The sequence below is a fragment of the Corvus kubaryi genome, unplaced genomic scaffold, assembly GCF_017639235.1.
Source record: "Corvus kubaryi isolate FWS band 111438036 unplaced genomic scaffold, C.kubaryi_AGA036_p1.0 37334, whole genome shotgun sequence".
Taxonomy (NCBI): Eukaryota; Metazoa; Chordata; class Aves; order Passeriformes; family Corvidae; genus Corvus; species Corvus kubaryi.
In genome coordinates this window covers 6,885,997-6,910,035 of record NW_024581108.1, presented here as the reverse complement: position 1 = coordinate 6,910,035, position 24,039 = coordinate 6,885,997, and the positions used below count along the sequence as shown (strand labels likewise).

The following is a 24,039-nucleotide window of genomic DNA, read 5'->3' as shown; positions in this document are numbered from 1 at the left end:
AAAATAACTTTGGGCACACAACTTGTTCTGGAGCTCCTGAGAGTGTTTTCAATCCAAAAAGACGATTTTAAAAACATGCACAAACTCGTATCAAGGATCATAAAACAAGAAAAGGAAATTTCAATCAAAGCTACTGTACAGTTCAGACTACACAGTTCTTATCTGTATTTTATAGCCCTCCGTCCTGACCAAGAAAAAATTCTGTTCTGAGTTTTTGTCTTCCATTAGTGTATTCCTAGCCAAGATTCACAGCTCCTGCTTCTAAAAAAGCACCAAGAGATTAAACAATAACAGTAAAAGCTACTAATGTGAAACTTGAAAAAAATTTGTTAGCCGATTTGTCAAAGTGCTGGTGGTGTTAAGGCAATTAAATAGCAATAAAAAAGCACTAAGGCCCATAATTGTTAGCTTTGAAAATCCATTTTAGATTTATAACTAGAATAAAATGATTTAAAATCTATATAAAAAGAGATGATTTGACAGAAATAGGAAGATGCTGAAGATAATATTGTGGAACTCAAAAGTGGGAAACTGAAGAAACTGCATTTCAAACATACTTCTTTTTTATTGACTTTTTGCTTTTGATGGACTAACAAATTATTGCTTATTTGTTTTCTTATGAATACAACAGAGTCAATCTGTCACAAATAAGGAGAAAAGTGATTCCAGATGGAATCTATCTCAGCCATTGCTTAGGGAAAATATTTGTCTTCTTTGGGGCCAGATGGCATGCCATAGGGCTATTTGCAAGAATTAGTTTTTAGTGTTTGTTTTTTTTTTTTCAGCGTAGCATATAATGAAGAAAAAAGGAGGTGAAAATACATTCTCTAGTATGAAAATATGGCTGCTGCAGGGAAGCACCTCCTGCCTGTGTTCTTACTTCTCCTAAGCTCTCTTGAGGTCAAGGGGGAAGGAAGGCAGGTACATTAGTGTAGGATTTTAGCAGGGGCCTGTCAGGAATAACAGGAAAACTTGCCTAATAAAGGGCAGTAACAGTTTCAAAGACACTGGCTTTTTCGGTAGAAATAAAGCCCAAGAAACCAAGTGTTAGCTTGTTGCAGCTTCTCATCTACTTTAGACTGTTTAGGAAACAGACTTCTGCAGGTCTTGTATCTGATGCAAGGGATGACAACTTGAGCCTGAAGGCTGTTAATAGTACTTTCCTAAATTATGCCTGTTGGGAGCTCTTTTTGTTTTATTACCACACACATGTTTTACAGGTAATACAAGTCATTTCCTGAAGGGCACTTCAACAAAACCCAACTTGAATTTATACCACATTTTCCTGGAAGGATTTAAGGGGAGTTTTAAAATAAAGAGCTAAGTTTTAGCTGTGGAGTAACTTAATTAAATGACAGTCACTTTGCAGACAGTTTTTGCTCATTATAGTCAAATAATCAAAATCAGTTTAAAGGCCAAGCATGAATTGCATGATTTACACAAGAGATATATCACAATCCTCTTGGTTTGGATAGATTATCTTTGCTGACATTGTTAAGCTCTGCTCTGGATGGTGAGATTTTTAATATATTGTTTAGCAAACTAAGGATACAGATAAGTTCATGAGTTAAAGGAAAACTCAGTGGATAAAGTTCATGACATGCGCATTTTTCATCCAGAGTATGAATTAAAAATATTCTGATGAATTTAAAATATTAAATTTATCATTGGAGATTTTATTATATGACTGATATAAAAAGAAATGTTTTCAAAAACTTCCTTTTAGAGGTGAAAGAGACAAGTCCTTAGGTTGTAAATGACTTTTTCATCCTCAGAAACTTGTCAATCAAGTCATTTCACATAAATTCAATGGCTTATTGGTAACAAGAATGGGTATTTTTGGCTAAGCAACAAATTCTTATTTCAAAGTGTTTAGAATAAATATCAGCTTATGCACTTTATTTCTTTTGAAAATTTGATAGACCTGAAACACGTTTATTTTGTTGCTTGGTGAGTTACTTATCCCCACAGCTTATGGGAGTGCTCCAGTGCCTGGAAAGCAGGCTACAAAACCACACCTAAATGGGGACATTCAAGCAATCTTGCTTTATCCTGAATTCTGCCCTCATGTTTTGCTTCTGGAAGTCTTTCATTCTTGTACATTTTTAAGTTCCATGTCTGAGCTGTTTTTAGCCCTTGTGTATTTTTGATTATTCATAACTCCTGGTTATGGTTTCTTAAGCCATTTAAATTGCTGATTTTTTTCCCTTAGCAAACCATTTTCTCTATCTGTTGGTTCAATAAATGATAAAACTTCCTAAAAATTTTACCTGGCTCATATATGTATATGAACCTACAACGCTCCCTTAACGTGTATGAGTTTTCTGTGCTACAGTTTGCTTTCTGGGGTTAGAACAATTGAGTTCAGATGAGATTCACAGATGTGGATCTTTTCAGAAGAACTCTGTAATCTGGCTCCAGATTTTCCATCCTTCCTTGCAGGGTCAAAGACTCTCCTAGAAGTTATAGCTTAAGGGTACCTGTATTAAGTAACTGAGACATGAGACTGTAGACTTAGCTTTGCTAAATCTTTCTAGTATATGATAAAGCCTTCCTTATGTAGTATAGACTTTCCTCATTGTTCCTTGAGGGCATAATGAATTACCTATAAATAAATTTTGGACTGTGCACTATATGTAGACCAGATAGCAAAGCACAAATTAATCTCTCAATCAGTGTTCCTTGAAGACTTTCATTTCTGCTATGAATTCCTAGATGTACAGGAAATGTCACATCTATAAATCCCTTGAGCTGATCAGCAGTCTCAGAGACAGAATATATTGGATTTGTAAATATTTTTCTCAAAACGTAACAAGATCAGGTAACACACCACAGCAAGAAGGCAGAGTGGAGGAGATGAAAAATCCTGGTTTACAGGGCAGATGAGACGCTTCAGCTCTTACCTCAGTAGCACTGTGCTCTAGAGATAAAGCTGGAAAGCCAAGGTTGAATGTATAATGCAAATGCTATCTAGATACAAATGTCATTTATTGTTTTTACTCTTTCTCTTTGCACTTTGAGTCTTGGAGGAATTACTGTTTAATTCAGAAGATATTGTTCCTGCACTGCTGCAAATTTATGTTGTCCTGAACTTGGCAAGGATACTAGAATCTAATTAAACCAATAAAGGAATGAAGGTTGGGAATCAGTAGGAGCAAGAGAGTCACAGAAAAAAAGGTAAAATCTCTTGCTTTGACTCAAAAGTGAGGTTTTAGAAGTCAGACACATTAAGCAGGGAGCAAATGAAATCTCTAGTGCAGCTTGCTTGGCAGTCAGAAGAATGTTATTATAATAGCTTTTTAGTGGAGTGGAAACATCCAATTTCCCCAAAGACCAATCTGGCTTAGCAGTGCAGACTTTCTGACTTCATATTCTAATGCTTACTTCACAAGATGCCTCATTTCTCCTTATGTAATGAATTGAAAACAACATTGTTTCAGAGCACGAAGTGCAAGTGCTGCTCCATTAGACAAAAGAATTCTCAAGGAACTTTCCAAAAAATAAAAAAGAGAAAACTGGCCCTACAATCTTCATGTGAAAATTTTCAAATTTTAAATACTAGATGCCTGTAGAGAAGATAATCAAATATTATTTATCTCTAAGACAATCAGAGGAAAATAGTGGAGCTGATATGACAATATAGACCCTTTAAAAATGCAATAGAAACTGAAAGGGCTGACAGTCAGGAATATCAGTATCTTGGAAAAGGAAAGCACCCCTAAACATGAATGTGCTTTAGCAGATGTTGAAGGACAGATTATAATTCCAAATTACTTAAAGCTGTTACTCATGCCAAAGGCATATGAACTGCAGTGCAGCTGTAACACAGTACGCTGTTTTATGTGTTCCGAATGTAACCATTAGGATAAAAGCCTTCCAGCACTCTATACAGCCAGTAACATTGCTGCACAAAGTCAGTCTTCAGTAATTACAAAGAATCTAAGGCAATTCACAGTCGGTATTCATACTGTAAATTTAAGCCTTCTGGGTTGGCAAACAGTTGTCTGCAATCTATTGTAGAAGAGGAAAAAAAAGAAAAAAATTACTTCACATGCTAATGTAAGATAAAAGAAGACAGCAGGGAAGAGGAATACAAATAAAAATAACTCAACAAGGTAATATTCTTTATTCCTCATTCTATAATGATCCTTTCAAAAGACTTTTCCTCAGTCTAGTATGGTGTTCCTACTGGGTAATACACTAACAGTCTGCCAAAGAAAATTACTGCAGCTGAAAACTGAGCTGTTTCACAGGGAAAGCAGGACAGAAGTGTAAGAGTGAAGGCTGACATAAATCAAGAACCAGGAGCTTTCTGGTTTGTGTTAGGACGCATTGGGACCTTCTAGCTGTCCTGCACTGGCTGAGAAAAGATGTCTGAGCATGAAGAGCTCTCCGGATTACATGACTCTCTTGTGCACTGTCTTTCTTCCTGGACTTCTGAGACATTTGTTGGCATCATAGGCTGCACTCAGCTCTGGGTTATGCCGTGATAAGCAGGGACTCCTGGCAACTCGAAGGCTGCAGCAGCAAGAGATTTATAACCATGTCAGTCCTTCTCGGGTGTTTTTACTGGATACATGTCAGAGGTTCCTGAAAGGCAAACCTGTAATCTCTAGGAAAATGCAGCACAAATGCCAGGTGCTAGTACTGACATACAAATTTAAGAGAAAAGGACTGGTGTGTTACTGTTTCTCCTGAGTTCCTTATCAGTAGTAAAGGAGTGCGCATATATCACTGAAAATCTTATGTACAGTGGTGCTTTTGGATGGTTTTTATTCCATGCATGGAAGAATTACACTACCCTAGACTGATTTAGTTTTACTGAAGCACAAAGGAATGTAAGTATGAATAAAAAATTTTATGACCCAGCAAAATATCTTTTGTTCTAATCAACAACTGGAGAGAATTTTCTGTATGAATTGATTATTTAATCCCTGAAATTATGAGAGAAAACCTCGTATTTCACTTTATGGAACCTTACTGATTGTTATTTCAGCACTTATTTTTGCCTACTCATGATACAGATTCATGGATATGCTATACCTAAAGGATTATGCGTAAGACTCTGAACACAAGTTCTGCCTCTGCTCTTGAAGTAGTATGTAAATTATTGATTACTCACTGAAAAGGGCACTTAGATTTGAGGAATCTGTACTGCAACTTTTTAAAGAGTTTTATAAAATATAATATGAATTCATAAAAATGTCGTATTTTCCATCAATCAGTACACTGCTACTTGCAATGACCAAGTATCATTGACTTCACAGATATCGGTGTTTTAGTGGGTTTCTGAAATAGGAGCACTGAGCTAAACCTTTCCAGGCAAGTGTGTCCTGTCCTATACTAAAGAGAAGAGCACTTCCAGATGACAGCAACACCCCCACTTTCTGAACCCAGACCTTGACCAGTGCTGAAGGAGGGAGGCTCAGGCTGTTGTAATACAAGCACCATCCTGTCAGCTGAAACAGAAGGGCTCTAAGAAACCTTCCAAGGAATCCAGGGGAAAGTCCTTCTTTGGACCATGCTTTTAAAAGACACAATATAAGCTACCATCTTTTATAACTGAGACAACACTAACAAAGGAGTTAATGAACTGGAAGTGATATAAAGCCTAAAGGGGAACATAAGGTATGCCAGTTATCTTTAGAATAACATTCTTGAACTACAGGCCACATATAACTTGTTGATCAAGCACTAACTTGATCAACTGTTTTCTTTCTTTTCCATAGCACAGTATTTAGATCTGCTTAATCACACCTGCACATTCCAACAGCCAGCTCAATGCATAGTTAAAAATTAGGAGGACTGAGAACTCTGTAATGCTCAGATGATAAATTCACTGATTTTGAAGACTTTAGAGCAAAAGGGAAGAGCTGCATGGCCTGAATTCTTAGTTTGAGATAAATGTATTCACTTCACTTTTCAGAAAATGCTCTTATGACACCATCTGTCAGCATAAAGCACTCAAATTTCAGTTGTATTTCTAGGATGATGCAGGGCTAAGAGTTTATGATGCAAGTATGTTAAATTGTTCTGTTTTGGAGGAATGCATTAAACACATTTTCAAGCTTCTGTTTCTAGTTTATCTTCTATGATTTTGTGAGTGTTCTGATGAAGGTAGGTAGCACAAGATTTGTTTCTGGGTGGAGGGAGTGAACTGGGAAGGAGAAAAAATTCTGAAGTACTTGAGAGACTTTTTTGCTTTTCATTTGAGATTAAAGTGGGGGGATAGGATCCCTCAAAATACTGTTTAAATGAAGGATGTTTTTAGAGGGCAGCAGAAGGACAGAAAACAAGCTCTTCTGAGCTGATAAGAAAGCAAGGTTACTGTCAGAAACTATTGATTAGGCTCTGGTCCAATAAAACCAGTCAGACACAACAATGGTGGGACCTTAGCATAGATAAGGTAGCTGTGCCTCCTTAAATCAGTAGTTTGTTTCATAAGTTTGGAATCTTTTTTAAGACGCTGTTTCATTTATAGCTTTCCTTTGTGTTTGTATGTGAGCTCAGACTATGAAGTGAGGAGAAGGCATAATGAAGGTTAATGGAGCTCTCGGGTTCATGCAACTCATATGAATTAGAAATAATTTACTAAGAGGAGGCTCACCAAAATCAAATCTAAAAATACTTCATGCAGAGTTCATAATAGATTAAATATCACTTCCAGACAGCTGCAATGTAATTTTGCCAAAATGAGATAAAATAAATGCCAAATAAGTGTCAAAGTGAACAAAGGAAGGGTCCCTCCTGTGTCCCTTTACAAATACTTTTTCTTCTACATTATTCCTTTTGTAAACGGGGAAGGAGTAAGAATGGAAAGAGCAAGAAACATTAAAACCAAACTGAGCTCTGGATCAGTCCTTCCCTCCTCTCATTGGTACAGGAGTATATATTCCTGAAATTGCATAATCTGAAGTTAAACACAACAAACAGCATTCTCTCTTTTGTTTTGGTAAACACTTGGAAGCATTATGAACTCAGCATCATATTGTGAGATCAGCTGTGTGACTGCTGAGGAAGAATGAGTCCTCTTCTTTTGTTCTTCCCACAGGGAGCTACACAGAATTTCAGAATAGGGAGGAATACAAAAACAATTCTCTTCCCAAGATAATCAGCCATTGCAAATGAGGCAGTGTGACAAGAATAGTAAATACTTTCTTTTATTAATAGCAATAATTAACATCTTTGGATTAAAGGGGGAAACAATTCTTTCTTTGTGCTGTTCATATAATAGTAAACCAATCTAATGATCACTGCGAATTGTATCCCCAGGGCATAATTTGGAGGTAGATGACCTATATAGGTTCCAAAGGCTTTCTTTACAATTTTATAAAGAGGGAAAGAATGGTCTCACTTCATCTGGGAATGAGTTGTACTCTGCATGCTAGAAAAGCTTGAAGGTTTTGGAACACAATTTTTATTAAGGACAAGGGATCAATTTGTGTCACTTGGCAAATAATTCTACTGCACTTTCATCTTTGGAGGTTCAGTCAGTAAGGAGTAGACTGATCGTACAGTGATGGTTTCCTGATAGGCATGCTGTGGAAACTCCATGGAGGGGAAGCTGTCCCAGCAGTGCAGTTAATCAGCCATCTCCTAAGTGCCATGGGAGCTTTTCAGAGGGACTCTACAACACTGCTTCACATGGGTTAATTGTAGGTTATCCAAGCTTGGGTTCTTTGGTCAACCGAAGAATTCTTTCTGAATTCACAGAAAGACATTAAGTATTTAAGTTTGGAACAAGTCTGACTGAATTATTTTCCATTTCATTGTGTTTCAAATTTCTCCTTAATTTATCTTTGATAATAAAAATGATTTTAATTTAGAGAGGGAATTTAATCTAAGGATGTCATAATATTTTAATGTGTTCAGTCCAGCCTAGCAACAAAGAGGAGTTCTAAAATCCTGTTACTTTCTATGTGATAAGAAGAATGTGTGTTCTTGTCACAGATATGAACCTACAGTTAAATTGCTACAACCCTGGAGTGACAGCAAGGGAGGCAGAACTGGAAGTTACATCTACTGATTGTAATTGAATAGCTGGTGCTGAAATCTAGCCCGTGAGCTGCAGATTTGGTATAATTAAAAGATAATTTGTGTATGAGGAAATAGCACATTTATATGCTATTTCACAATGTATGGAGAATATAAATACATGTGTGAGACAACATCACATAAATGCACTTTGTTTCTAGATTGTGTACAATAAACTCCAAACACGGGGTAACAACATATTCTCTCACCATTACACAGGGTAAAGGTAATCATATACTAATAATGTGAAGCAACTGTTATGCAGAGCTAAATCCCTAAATTCTTACTCAGACAGGATAAGGATTAAGAATTTTGCTCCATATTGCCTCTTTACCAAACATAATTACTTGGTTACAAGTGTTCATAGTAAAAGAAATTCTCTGTCACTATGCACAGAAAGAATAGAACCATTCCCTTTTTCACACTCTGCTATTGCACTGTTCTCAAATTAATCCCTGAAAATTGAGCTTTAAAAACCCCCAGAAGTGTGAATTCAAACCACCATATCTGTGTTTTATAGGTATCCAGTCCTGGTGTTAGCAGAAAATGAAACAGTGTCTGCATGATAACGAATAGAAAAACGATGAGCAAAATACTTACTGAATATAAATAACGTTTAGTTCCATAAGCATTTCTGTGCATGAAATGCAGTTCTGAGTGTACCTTAAGGTGGTTGCTAGTGATGACTCTTAAGCATTAAATGTCACTGTATTATGCAACTGCATCTGTCTTCTCAAAAATTACAGAGGCACACTGTGTCTTGTGATATCTAGGACTAACCCTAAAGTGACTGTCCTCAGTACAGTACCTAGTTTACACCACTAAGGATGTAAAGGATGTCACAATTTCATTCTCTGGACATTGCCTTTGCTCACTGGTTCACCAGACAAATAGAAGGAAGCCACTCAGGATGATTTTTTTTTTCCAAACATAATAAACAAATAACTATTGTTTAGGGGGGAATAGAAATCTTTATATGTGCCCAATCAACTCAGAGTAATCTGTAATAACGAACATGTTTGCTGGAGTATGTTGGTTTATTTGAATATTAAGGTTTTACCAGAATGAAATATTTATGGAGTTTTATTTAGCTAATGATGAACAAGGAGTAAATAGCAGCATGAGTTTCTTTGTTAAAAAGCTTTCAAGGAGAGGAAAAAAGGCAATTGAGAATTCCACTACATAGAAAATAGTCTTCTTACTGGCACTAGAATGGGTCCTCACTCACCCTGACTTCTCTGAGAACCTTTGGTGACAGAAATGATGCAAAAAATTTGTTATTTCAGTTTAGGATTCCTTTAGTGAGGAGGAGAGAAGAAAGAAAATGGGGGCAAGGATATTAAATAATGGTGGCCAGATTTTGGCTTATCTCTCTAACTTTTTAGTGCTGTGCAGATGTCAGGCCCAGGCATAGCCAGTAATTACTGGCCTGGGGATGGCAGGATCACTCTAGACGCAGCAACACCACAAAATTACAACTAGAAATTTAGTTAGGGTCAGATCCTCAACTGCTGTAACTTTTCTGACTTCTGACAGTGCTCAGGGGCTGCAGCATTTCTCAGAGACCAGAGATATGGCCATAAGTCAGTCCTCAGTCTTTGCCACTGCTTCGCTGCTGCAGTGCAGATAGTGTTTGCAACTCCATGGGTCCTTGTGCAGAAACACTGGCCTAGGGCTCCTGAGGCATTTTAGTTGTACCTCAGACTCCAACATATTCTCTTTCTAGCTACAGAATAAGGAAATCTATTGTCTTGAGATTGTACTATACAAATCCCATGTGAATCCCATAATAGCAGTCATGTTGTTTGCTCTGCTTACTCTTTCTCATATGGAAGATATCTGTTATTTCTTCTGCAGTAGTGTATGATGTCCTCAAAAGACAAAACTCTGGATGGAAACAGAACAGGATGGCTTAGCAGTTCCCAGAAACACAATAAAAGACAGTACAGTTCAAAGCAAATTCACACTCTGAATCCATTCATAATTGCATATTCACAGCAGGCCTCCAGAACAGCAGCAGTGAAATGTGTTAGGCTTTATCTCACTCTTCTGAGAAGTGCTGAGGGCCCCACTGAATAGCTAAAAATAGACTGCACTGTATACTCAATAATAAGGCTAAGCAGATAATTTGATCCAAACAATTTAACAAAATTAGCTTTCTCTTTTACTAGAATCAGTTTACAAAGAGTGCTATTTTCAGCAACATTTCTATAAATAATTTCTACTGCACAGCTATTTTATGAATAATTCACAAATCTGAATGCTAAAATTTGAGCAACTTTGGATTGATAAGCCATAAATGTACTGGTATTTCTTAAGTGAGCACACAAAATTTGTTATCTTATATAAATGCAAGTATAAATTATAAATGTGTATTCAAAATTATAGTATTCACCTAACATTCTGCTTCGCCACTGATTTTGCTTGATAGGAAAGTAGTACAAACAATTTTGGACCTACGTTTGTTTAAAAATTGGAACAACTATTTGTGGAAGATTTTACTTCTGTTTTCTTTCCCATCTACTGAGGGCAGTGTGTTAAGAAATATGAATATTGAAAAATTTGCTTTTTCATCCTCACTTTCTTCATATGCATCTTGCACTGATGTGCTTGTTCACAATAATCTTCTGTCCATGTGACCTTTGATGGGCACAGGCCTGCTGACCAAAGGTATGGTAACATTCTAATTCACAACTGATGGATGGGCAGAGGAAGGTATAGTCACAGGGCTTTCTTTAGGCACTCAGCAGTGTATTTTTTAATGAAATATATCCCAGTCTCAATCTACTTGGGTACTGTTAGTCTTATTTTTATTAATAGGTCAGTGCCTTTATGAAAGATAAAATAGTCTTTAGATGTTAGCAAGTTTTTTCAGGTATTTCCATTTTCAGTGTTTTCAGGCTGTTCCCAGTACAATTATTTATTCTAATCTCCCATTGTATAATTTGGATTTCTTATCTTCCCTTTCTAAGCCTGTTCTTTGCATTTTTCAGAGTACCTAGTACATTTTTCACAATATGTACATTTTTCACAATATGTCCACTATTTAGCTTATTGCTTTCGTTCTTCTTTTTATCACAAACTCTGTTTCACAGCCTGTTCATTTGAGACAGATTTTGCATTTTATCCTGTAAGGCTTGTATCTTGTGCATTTATATAATTTATGTATTGTTTCACACGACACAATTCAAACAATTTTGGTGCCATGTGACAACAGAAGTTGTTGTCTCAAGGCAAACAGTGCAGGTGGTCTTGCATACAGCTTTGAGTTGGATTTCGAGCTCACTTTTAAGAGTCAGCAGTGGCATAGCCTGCATTTAGAGTCAGGCATTTAAGGGTTTGTTCTGAAGTTCCTATTACCTCCAGTGCTATCTTTGGTCTTTCAGCCAGTTACTGTTCAAGTTGATCTCCACATGGCACTCACTTATACTGTGGAATCACCCTTGTGATTTTGTCAGGCAAGAATCCCTTCAGCATCAGTGCCTGTGGGTCTGAGTATGCTGGTCCTAATGAAAATGGAAGTGCAAAGCCCTACTGACCGGAAAAGGGGAGGACATGCTCTGTTTGGTGTGAACATGTCTCTAACAGGATGTTGCCAATCTTAAAATGTTCTGAATTCAAAGAATTCAGTGGAAAATGCAGAGACTCTGAAGTAATATGACTGATCACCAAATGTGAATGGTCTGACGGGATATTATTTTTCAAAAAGATTAAAATAACCAAGTAGATTATTTAAAATATTTCTTCACCTAATGTCTAAGTTGATGGTGGTAGGCGTGATGATCATTAGTTCCTCATGTTACAGTCAATACTTTGTTCCAACAGACTTGTGTTATAAAAGGCCTTCCCAAAACAGTAAATATATAAAAAATGGCTCCTTCAGGCTGTGGTAGATTCTTTGACCTCCCTGCCTCCACGCCCTGCCCTGCCCAATGCCTGACGTGAAGCATTTTAATTAAACTGATACTAATGGGAATAACTGATCCAGAACTTGGATATATGCCCTTGGAAGGATAGCTGAAAGTCTTCCCAGTCCAATGAACAAGTTACAAGATCAGTCTGTTACAGACTCTTAAGTAAAATCAAACATATATGAGGCATGAACCACAATCATGTGAATTGATCTAAGTCTGGGATATTTTTCCTAGGTAAACAGAGAATTTGGCTTGACATGCTCTTATTTGTAGCTCAGAGGAATTAATTTCAATTATTAGTAAAGAAAATAGAAATAACAAAATTTAGCATATGAAATAATACAGAAGGAAACTTAGCAAAACTCTTAATCTCTCAAAACCAAAAAATATCAAAAAGATTGCAGGTAAAAGAAGGCATCCTCTAAAGAAAACTGAATGCCAAACACAAATCCCTGCCTGTTAGGGGAATCTCTAAGGGACGTAGCCAGTCAGAAAGCATTCCAAGATTGCAAACAAGAAGTGTGTGGGTACAGGATAACAATCAGCATTTTGGAGAGAGAAGAAAGCAGAAGCCTAAGGACCTTGGTATTAAATTAGCTAATGATAGCAGATTTTTTACAGAGGAAGCAGATGTGCTAGAAAAGAAAAATATCCCATTTATTAGTTTCATAAAATCTGCATCATTGGTTTGGGAAAACACAGATGATATGATACAGTAAATTATTATAACTGCAAGAAATTTATGACAATGGATAAAAAAAGAGTGATAATTCAACACAAAAATATTTGCCTAAAAAAGTTTCTGAAGGTAGGGGCCCAGAGGGGCTAGAAAGTGAAAAGGTAATATTGGTCATTCTTAAGTAAAAGAGGCTATTAAAACCAGAAAATCACAAAATACATATAGCATATATCCAAGAATGCTAATGAGGATAGGAATGTCAGTGTTGGATGATATCTAATTGCATGTGGTTTGGGAAAATTTTGGAGGAAAGATGCAATCTTGTGTCTATTTACCAGAAGAACTGGGCAGTTAGGGCTTATCAGGCATATTTTTCAGTAACTACCATCACTCTTACCATCTTTTAAAAAGTGATTTGGGGAATCATATGAGAAAACATGAACTGGTCATGTCCTTTGCACAGACAATGGACCCACTGGCCTAACCAGTCTTGACCTTACTTAATTTCTGTGCTATTTCTAAATGGGAGAGAGCTATTAGTACGAGCAAATTATTTTATTCCTGAAAGACACTGGTGAATATAATATGAATGCCAATAGGATCTGGGTAAATTTTTCTTCTGTACAAGCAACAGTGGTGACCTTAGCCATTCATGTAGCTTTTTTACTCGACAAATCTAGAACTGGGCAAATTTGAATACTTCAACTACTGCCAGTATTGCATCAAAATCCCTTTTCCTTCATTTTCTCAAAAAATTAAAATTTGAGGCTCTATGTATTGCCTGGTGGCTTCTTGTACAGCAGCCTTATCAGAGACATCAGGGGAGCCATGTCATTCTGTCTTCTTTTGGTTTCGAAATCTCCAAAGGAAGAATGTTTCTTCACCACTCGCTCAGGCTGGAAGAAACTCAAATTGAGCCAACACGTTCCTTCTCCTTGTGAATCACAGCCACCAGCATAATTTCATTGTCTAGTCTGACAAGTAGAGGAACAGATCTGCTTGTACATCCCTCCACACACAGACGATGTTGAAGTAGTTGGAAGAACAGATGAGTGGCATTTGTGGTCATCCTCATGTGCTGCCCTCTGAAGCTCAGAGTGGGAGAAGGAAGAGGGGGAAAGCTAGCACTGACTGAAGTATAAAGAAGGGTATTTTGGGGATGAGAAACTACTTCCCTGCCTGCTCTAAAATTCCACAATCTAATCCCTGGTGGTGCTCACAAAATCAAGTTATTGCTTCATGAAATACTTTTAATGATGACTGAGTGTTTTAGCCAATAGAGGTTTTTCTTCTGCTTGAGACGAAAAAGACCACCTTAGAGAGGGAGAACTTTGTCTCTAAAAAAGATAAATACCATGGTCTAAATAAATGGGGCATTCTGAGAACATTGATTCAGTAAATATTTCCATTCAAAATTTTCTTCAAATGCATGCTCTTTTTCATTGACAAATAAGAGGGGAACTATATCTATATCTATCTACACACACACATATGTCTGTAGGCTAAAGTTGTATTTTGGTGTTTTAAAGGACGGACCGAACATTGCTGGTGTTGTGAGATGTCACATGTAAATGCAAGGTCAGTACCCAGAACTCTGGATACACTTATTTTACTCTATCACTGCAGTGAAGATATTCACGTTCATTGACTTGAACTTGAGCAGCAGATGTGTGTGGCTTTATGAGAAAGCAAGTCCAGAGGGCAAAGATCAGCAAAAGACAACTACAGCACAGAAATCTGAGCTTCTTGAATTGTGCTGGACAGATTGCTGATCACAGCAAGATGTATGGAAAGAAAACAAGGTAGAAATATATATCTGCATCATCTACTAATATGGAAGTATTTATTTTAGCAGTGTCTGCAGAACGAGTATAGCAGGTCATTAAAAATTATTTTAACCTTCCTATTGAAAAGGATTAGAATGCAAACCAGGTATTTAACCTTGTATGAGACACAGCTGACAGATTTCTTGATGTCATAAGTGAACCTGTTACATCAAAGAACGTAGAATTATGTGGTGCATATGTAACTTCAGGAGTTTTACATGAAAATTCAGTAAAAAGGTAAAGACATAGCCACTCCTACTATTTACATACCCTCCTACCTTAGAGGAACTTCTTTTATTCTTTGCATCTGGTTTCAGTGTATTTTTCAGGGCCAGGAGACTTCTGTAAGACTGGAAACTAATTTTTGTGTGACATAGTATGGAATAGCTTCCAGTTTACTCATTTGCCTTTCAGCTACATTTTTGCATATCTAGTTTAATTGTAGATGTTATTACACATACATACTGTTGAGCTTGTTGAATAGTAAAGTCCATATCATTTTAATACCAACATATTAACCACAAAGAAAAGCAAGAGCGCTTGTGAAGTTTTTGTTGGAGACTGAGGAGGTATCTGGAAGTCAGTGAATTCCTGCCTGTTACATGGCAGGCAGAGGTGGCAGTAGGATTAGCCTCTAGGTTAAAGAGTCAGAAGGGAACTTGAGGCTTTAAAAACTCAGAAATGCAGGAGACCATCCTCTCTGCTTGAGGCTACAGCTGATTCTCACGGGAGATTGCTAACACATATGGTTTTGGTGTTTTGATAATTGTGCATGTATTCAGAGACAGGACAGAAAACAGGTCAGCAGCAATTTTTGCATTTAGGCTACTCTGCCTGATATATATCTCTGTATTCTTTATGCAGGTGCCTAGAAACACCTGTGATGATAGCAAAAAATATTGATCTGAGATCTCATTATAAATTCAAACCTATCACACACTGGCTTTCAGAACTGAGAACTGAGTGCTTGTATCTACAGCTGGATCTACCTTTTTTGTACCATCATCTATTCTATGTACTGTTGGTTACTCAGTACAATATTTTGTTACAACTACACTGACTTCTCCATATTTTCTTGCGAAAAACATCCCAATACCATATATTGAAAATGCACAGTCTTATTTAAGAAAGTAAAACAGTTCAAATAAGATGTAGGAGTTTATACAAAAAGAATAGGAAAAAAAATAATTGTAGTAGGGAGGCTGAGACTGAACATCCCCATTTAATATGAGTAAGGAAGTGTGTGATAGGTTTGTGTTTATAATGAGATCTCAGATCAATAATATTTGCTGTCACCACAAGTATTACTGTATTCTAAATGCTGAAGTTCATATTTTTGTAAATCTAATTTTAAATCTGAAGTCCAAACTCAAGTAGTTTTATAATTTCATACCTGGAAAAATACTTACGTGCTTAGTTGTCTCCTTGAGATGGATACACTGAAACACAATTTGAAGTATATTCCTATAGCTGTGGTTCTAAGAAAGGAAGCCCATGCAGATCTCTATAAACTCTTTTTTAATAATATGCCACAATAATTTAAGAATAATATTCACCATATTATGATTGGCTCTTAATAAGAGTTCCCTCACTTGTCACTCAGAATGGAGTTAGTTTTTTCCAATTGTTCTGGCTGCCCCCTTAGGGGTTACTTTATAGCTTGAGGAGGATGCAAACACTGTTTCCCAAAACCACAGCAGTGAAGAGGGCTGCTTGTTTCCAGAATTTGCTTAAGCTGCTGTTATGCTGACTGATACATGCTTTTCAGTGAAATAAGTAAACAGAATCATTAAATCATAGTTACAAGGATTTGTTTGGTTAGAAGGCAGCGCAGCAGACAGATGACTGCTCTTCAGGGGAATGCAGGATGAAAACCACTGCATTTGTGTTATCTGGGGCTGCTTTAGGTTAGTTACTTAAGTGATTTAAAAGTCTGAAACAGAGGTCAGAATATTAAAGTTTCTTTAATTCCTCCTGAGGAAAAAAATGTTTTAAATAAAGAGGGCTGCATATTTTATGAGTAATTACATAAAATGTTTTTCTTTCTTGTGAAAAGACATAGCTACAGAAGCAGCTGGGTAAGAATTCACACAACTCCATATCCATAGGCCTGGTATTCAATCTACTTTGGGCTATAACTCAAATTCCAATTCGAGATTGTTTACTGACTTATGAAAAATATAGCTGGTTGTTTCTTTAGCTTTTCTGATCTGTAAACCTCTGTCATGAACCTTTCAGTAAGCAATTCTTGTGTACACTCCTGTATCCATTGAGACAGTTACTTCTCAATGTCAACTGCTTTTATCGCCAATATTTTGTGCTCTGTTTCCTTCCCTAAGCAGGCACACATTTTGTGGTGTATTCAGTTAATTGGTATGAAACAGTCCTGCTGTCAGAAAAAGTAGTTATTAGGAAACCATCTCTAGAAGCTGGCCAGTAAAGATGAAGACTAGACATCATCTAGTTTTAGACAACACGTGCCTAAGTAGACAAAGAATACGAACTTTTTTTATCTGATACATCAGTTATTTCCTTATTTACAAAAAAATATGTTAGTCCTATTCCGAAAGGGATGGAATGGAGATAAACTAATCCATACAGTGTGCCTTGTTATTTTGCATTTTGCTGTCTTGATGTCTCTTTAAGACAGAAATACAAATTCTTCGATTTCAAATAAAACCAAGTCTAGCCTTTAAAGCCCCTTAATGTCAGGAATTAAAACAAAGACAATAAAAATAGTAATGTTTTTGAAATAGTTTCAAGTGTTCTAGTAGATTATGCTGCTGATAGAAGGTCAGTTTTCTTTGAGTCACTAAGGAAAAAATCAGAAGCTGCAGTCCATGCTTAAAAGTGTCACTGAATCTTGGAAGTAATGCTGTGACATAGACTAAGGTCATGTCCAAGATAGATTTGAAAGCACTTTTAAGAGAAATATGTATTGCTATTGCATTTCTGGTTTTTTACTGACTTAGAGGACTAAGAATTCTGCTGGCTAGGTTCTTAGGTGGAATGATTAACGTGGATAGAACCATGTGCTTGGGTCACATATTTTGGTTTAAAAACACGTGAGCAACAGATGTGGTCTGGAATTCTGAGGTAAATCCAAGAATTTCTGAAACTCTGAAAGTAAGGTAACTGTTACACTGTTTCTGAATTCTCACTCATTAAAAGAATTCTATACTCAATCCTAGGCACACAGAGTCCTTGCTTTCTCTAGGTTTGGTCTCAGGCAAGAACTCTACTGCCTTGTGGAGTGAAGCAGTAGGATAGATTGGTGTTCTTGTGAAAGATGGTCCTTGAGAGGACTTTTCCCAGACTACTGCTGCATAGATTTACAGAATGCTTTTGAATTTTCCCTGGCTTTTCATTCAAGGTTCACTAAGAATGCCTAAGTGATGCCCTGAAGCATTTTTGTCATACTGCAGTTTTGAAAAAGGGGATTTCAGTGCCCCAAATAGACTGGGCCCTCTCTAGACTCCCTGTTCATTTCTCAATAGGTCCCTTATGAATTTCACATATTTGAACTTGAAATTTTAACACAACTGTTAAATCTGCAGCCAACCAGAAACACAATTTTTTAGAGTTGATGTTGTTTTAATAGCTTTAATACTGCATTTCCTGTTCCTGATAGTTGCCTTCTCTGCTTCAGCTTTTTCTTCTTTGCAGACTTTGTGAATTGATTCTCTTTCACTGGCTTATGACTTGGCCAAACATAGAAGAAAGGTGGAAGCTTGGTTACCTGAAGGCAATATGCCTCTACTGGAAAAATAATTTTTTCCTGTGAGGATAAGTCTGTGTATATGTATACATACAAAACTATTTTTGAGATTTTGTATAACATATATAATTGGTTTTGAGTGCATTCAAATGAGTAGAAGTCATAATACTCATGAGCAACAAAGGAATCGGATTTTAGCCAGAGGAAAAAAAGACCTCTTCCCATAGCATCACGAGTTTTAAAAAGCCCTTAAAGACCACGTGATATCTGATAGATACAGGGGAGTTAGCACTCATCCAGTTGTCACTCACGTGTGTGTTTTTGCATATTCTCTTCCAATATCTTAATATATGTGACTTACAATGATGTAATGAGTACCTTTCAGTGATTTTATATAATGTAATGATGGAGGGATGTCTTTGTGTGTACATAAATAGGAAATACATCTTTTTTCCCAGGACTGGAAGGCTAGAAAGGCACTGTATTGATTACTGCAGGAAGAGCAAGCAGTGTTAACTACAATCTTGGGTCTTTACATATTGACTGAAGTTACTAGAGTGAGAGTAAAATAACTGGAATGACACCTGGGAGAGAGCCCAGGGCATATTGACAGTAACAGGATGTTCCTCAACGGCTGTTGAGTCATGATCCTCAGAAACGGGAGAGTAGACACCAAGTGAGAGTTGACCACATTCAGCAATTAATGATTTAGAACATTCTTAAACCTTGGGGGTTAAATAATTAGGAATGGTTTTCATATTGACTAAGTACTAATACCGTAGGAAACAGAGTAAATTAATTTCCAAGCAGGTAATGAGATATAATTTTGCAGTGTACTGTAGTCCTATGAGTCTTTTTCAGTACAATAGTGTATTGTGGTAAGCCTTTGCTGTACATAGGATTCTTGTAAATTCCTGCAATATGGATCAATTAATTTGTATTGCTAAGCAGCACTAAAGTAGTGCACCCTGCCTACTGACAAGTTCTTGAAATCTGGGAAAAATAAAGATTTTAGTGGCTATTTGTATAGTCTGATTGTGTGAAAATCATAGATTTTTAAAATCTAGAAACACAGCCATTCCAAAGATGCAAAGTTTAAGCATTCCAAAATAGATGACTGATTTCAAATCAGCTTTTATTTTTTAGTGTTAATATTCCCAACCATCCTCTTATCCTGTACAATGAATATAAATCACAGTTCCTTTCTGTAACTGTCCTTAATAATACTGCACTTAGTTTTTGTCTGGGATTGCACTTGGCGTATTTTTTCTCAAAATTCAAATAATGGAAAACAAACGGCATATACATATCCTATATGAAGGATATAAAGCCATTATAAAATTTAAAGGCCTAAAGGTCATTAACTGCATTGAAACATGAACATATTTATCAGATCTATTTAGATTTCAAAAACTAAACTTACAAAATGCCATCTATACTTGGAAAAATGCTGAGCTTGATTTCTATGTGGAACAGCTTTATCACACTATAAAATGCTTACTTGGTCATACCACTGTGATTATCAAGTGATGGTCAGCAAAGCAACCCTTACAAAAGAAGTCCACTTTACATACTGTGAAGGTCATTACAGAAAAATCCAGGTGGAGAAAAGCAGTACAGAGATGCCATCTAGCAGTAACTCTTAGAAATTTCCTAATATTGGATACTTCCTTCTTTCAAGATACTGCACTTATGACCAGGAGAAAGGAAAATTTTACATCCAAGTCCTATCACTGTATCTGGCTTCCTGATGAATGTCTAGGCACCCTGTTGGAAATAAATCTTTAATGAAATATATTATCATGGATAATGAAAAAAAAAATCCTATGTAAATACAGATAAAAAATAGAATAAAGTAAAAAAATATAGCATTTAATAAGTATCTTAAATTGATATTCAGTAATTAGCACTGTGTTATAATTTATCATTAGTGAGCTGCCTTCCATTTATTAAGGAAGAATTTTTTCAGTTGATCAATAATTTATACTGAGCTTAAAATGAAAGAATTCAAAAGCACGGGCAGTAAACTGCTGTGGTTGAAATAAAATCCTAATGTTTCAGAGTTTGGGGAATAAACCATATATAAATTTTTGTTACATATTTTACCATAAGATGGCGATACTTAAACACTTTACTATCAGTAAATAACTGAGTAAATTCAGCACAATATCTGTGTCATAATAAGAGTGCCTGTGGACAGCAGTCTTGAGTCAATGATAGCCTAGTATTATTTTTTTTACTGCCCAAGGCATTATTTTAAAATAGTTGATCAATAAAATAAATTATTACCTGAAAATTATGTAGGCCATGACTAGAAATTGTATTGTGTATACTGGAAATATCTCTTGTGATTCATTTCCCTAAGCTAGTAAGTTTGTGAGTGGCAAGGGCACGTAAAAGTTGTCTTTCTAGGCATGAGCATACTGCACAATTCTTTCTGGAAAAGAAAGAATTTCCCATCCCGTTGTTTCCTACAATTAGTTTCATGTCATAGATTTGCTTCCCAACCTGTAGGGCAGAAAATTAATATTCTATTTCAATTTAGCATAAAGCAAGATAAATAATAAAGCACTAATTCCATTTCTGAAGTGAGTCTGCAGTCAGAACTTGCACTTTTTTGCTAGAAAAATGTTGTAAAAATTTTTTACATATGTAATTTTCCACAGAAATATGAGATGTATTGCTCACAGTCAACAAAATTTAATTACTATTTTCCATGTTACACCTTTTTATATTTAATGGGGTGTAGGATCCATTTGATCTCACTTTTTTTAATTTATGAAAATCCAGTTAGATCCAATAAAAAACAGATTTTGACTAAGGGCTCTAATTTTAATCTAATCTTAAAGACTTCCGTGATTTTTTATTCCTGACCCTTGACAAAGTCAAAAGAGCCTGGAAAGAACATCTGAATATCTCTGGAAATGTCACAAGGAGTGATGAATAAAAGGCCATTTTCATGCCCTCTGCACAGCCTGCCACAGCAAAAAGGGCTAGAAGCAAAGTTTCCAAAGTTCATTTGTGCCATTTCTTTCCAGTGCCTCATCCTGGTTTTCAGTGCTGGATGGTGACAGAGACATAAGATGGAACATTTTTTCCCAGTGTTATTTTGGGGCCTGAACTAAAAAGAATTTTTCTGCCAGCTCTTTTGCTTCATTAGTGGTTTTACTCTTCTGTGGACAGAGAATGATACAAATTTGCTTTTCCTGCTTTTATGCAGCCTCTTTGACAGATCTTGCTAAGGGTAACAGAAGACAGAAAGAAAATGAGTGTGTGGAAACCTGTAGTTATAATGAGACCATGTGCTGCTATTCACACAGATGTGAAACTCCTGTGTGTGCATTGCCTGATATGTCCCCTTACCGGCACAGCAATACCTGATACTTTCAAATAGCTCTTATTTAATAGAACTGATATAACTAATTTCTTAGATAATGTTATTAATCCACTATCCCCTTTGCTTTTTTGTTACTGTATCTTACTGACTGAAAAGCAGTCAGAATACTGCAGCTGTAAATCAGATTTCCACTGAATTGCTTTTTAGGTTCTGTTTTTGTTTTTAATGAGGAGCATCCATTCCATATTGTTGGACATTCAGTACATATTTTTATATGATTAATACCTTTATTTTAAATGAAAAACCTGCCAGAAGAGCTGAACATTGCCTCACATGGTTGTCTGGTACCTAACTGGTATCATTAAAATGACATTCACCAACATGCAATACCAATTGTGGCAACATGGCACGGACTGCTACTGGTAATGGACTGCAATACTATAGCAATGTTTTCTCTTGTCACGTTTCTATAATGCTCACAGTTTCAAGACTGTATGCCACAAAAAACGACAAATGAGACAAGCTCTACATCTATAAAATACAGCTCTAGAGACATCTGCAGACCTGTTCAGTCATTATTGTAAGTGGTAGAGTGCAATTCCGATTTTCCAAATTACTTAATCTGAAATCCCCTTCACAAGCCAGGCTGTATGGCTAAAACCTATTGTTTACTTTTATCATTATTTCAATATCAGCTGCGATCTCTTGGTGACTTGACCACGTTTGTAAATAACAAAACTCTGCAGCAGCCCGGAGTGTGGCTATAGTACTAAATTCAGTGTCTTCACGTGACGCCTCCAGTTTCACTCTAAACAATTTTATTTCCAGTCGGAGGCTGCCGATCCCTGCTTCCAGCGCCTCGCTGCTTCCCCAGAACTGGTGCAGTCACCCAGCGCTATAAGTGCCTCCTTGCCTGGAGCGGGATGGATCGCCGCTGGTTTGCGCTGGACAGCCACCGGCCTTGGACAGCTACCGGGCTGGGGCCGCGGCAGCCCGCACGGCAGCCCCGTCCCTCTGCGGCGGACACAGCTCCTGCGAGCGAGCGGTGCTGCCGGGGCCCCGGGCAGCTGCGGGGTGCGGCGGTGCCCTGCCCTGCGCGCCGGGGCCCAGGGCCGCGCTGCATGGCGCCCGCACCCCGCTGACGGCGGGCACCGCGCCCCCCGCCCCGGCCGCCACGCCGGGAACCGGGGCCAGCCGCTCCCGACACGAGCTCTCCCGCCTGGCCGCTCGGACAGCCAAGGACACGCGCCCGCTTCTCCCCGGAGCTATCCGGCGCTTCGCCCGCTACCGCATACGCCGTGTGCGGGCCGGGTCCGCCGCTGCGAACTTGCCGCCCGGTCGGCTCCTACCTTGGAGGGATCGAGGCCGGCCAGCAAGGACAGCAGCAGGAGGTTGAGGATGCTGGCGGGCGCCCGCATCCTGATCCCGGGGCTGCCTCTCCGCGCCGCTCCTCTCGGTCATTCACTCCGCTCCCGCCGCAGCGACCGCGCCGGCAGCCGCGCTCTCTGCCCGCCCGCCGGAGCCCGAGTGGAGGCGGCAGCGGCAGCCGCCCGGGGGACGCTCATTCCGCAGGCAGCCTCGGCGCGGGGAGGGGGGGCGAGGACGGCGCTGCTCGAGCTGGCGGAGCAGCTCCGCGGCCCCGTCCCACCCCGCCCCTCCCCCCGGCCAGCCCACCGCAAAAGTTTGGGCCCGGGAGACGGCGGAGCCAGCGCGGCTGGACGGGCGCGGGAGCGGGCGGCGGATGTGACATCAGCGCCGCCGGGAGGGAGCGCGGGCAGGGGGCGCGGGGGCGGCGCGGGGGCTCCGGGCAGCAGCCGCGGGCTGAGGGGAGGCGCGGCCGGGCCGCTGCGGGGCGCGGTGCCCCCATGAGGGGCGGCCCCACCGACGCCGCACCCGGCCGTGGGTTAGCGCCCGGCCCCGCACCCAACTGCGGGTTACCGCCCCCGGCAGGGCCGGCGGAGGCCCGCTCCTCTGTGGAGTGCAGCTGTAGGCGGGGAGGAGCCGCTCTCCCGAAAAAACCCCTGGCACCGTGGCAAGGGTGGGTTGATGTAGGGAGCTGCGAGGACGGGGTTTTCCTCAGTGGAATCCCTTTCGCACCTCCATCTAGAAAGTTAAGTCAGGGCTTGACTGAGCCCTGGTGAGGGTAAAGCCACCTGTGCTCTCCAGCTGGCCCATGGGCAGCAAGGGACTATCGTGTCCCCTTCGTTTGACCTGTGAGCTGAGGTGGGAAAGCCTGTGCACATGCAGGCGGGTGAAGGTCATTTGCTGAGAGGAGCCCTTGAAAACCTTCTCAAGGGCAACCAGGAGTTTCTTTTTGCCTACATCAGCCAGCGTCTTTGCAGTCAGACGACGCTGCTTTGCCAGCCTGGGCTCTGGCTTGGCTCCTGTCCGCCTGTGCAGGTCGGTTTCGCAGGTCGGTTTCACAGGACAGGCAGCAATGGGATTTGGCTTCCTCAGGGACGCGCGTTCAGCAGCTGAACATGGCTCAAGCGAATATAACAGCACTATCCTGTTAACATGGACGAAGCGTC

At 38.8% G+C, this 24,039-nt stretch overlaps 1 protein-coding gene across 1 annotated transcript in view; it reads right to left on the bottom strand.

The window, feature by feature from the left end:
• OLFM3 (olfactomedin 3) overlaps window positions 1–23,211 on the bottom strand; it is a 55,388-nt gene extending 32,177 nt beyond the window's left edge. Inside the window, exon 1 of the mRNA XM_042030000.1 lies at window positions 22,858–23,211. Coding sequence (XP_041885934.1) covers window positions 22,858–22,926 — 69 coding nt within the window. The 5' untranslated portion in view covers window positions 22,927–23,211. The remainder of the gene's footprint in view (window positions 1–22,857) is intronic.
• Window positions 23,212–24,039: the final 828 nt, after the last annotated feature.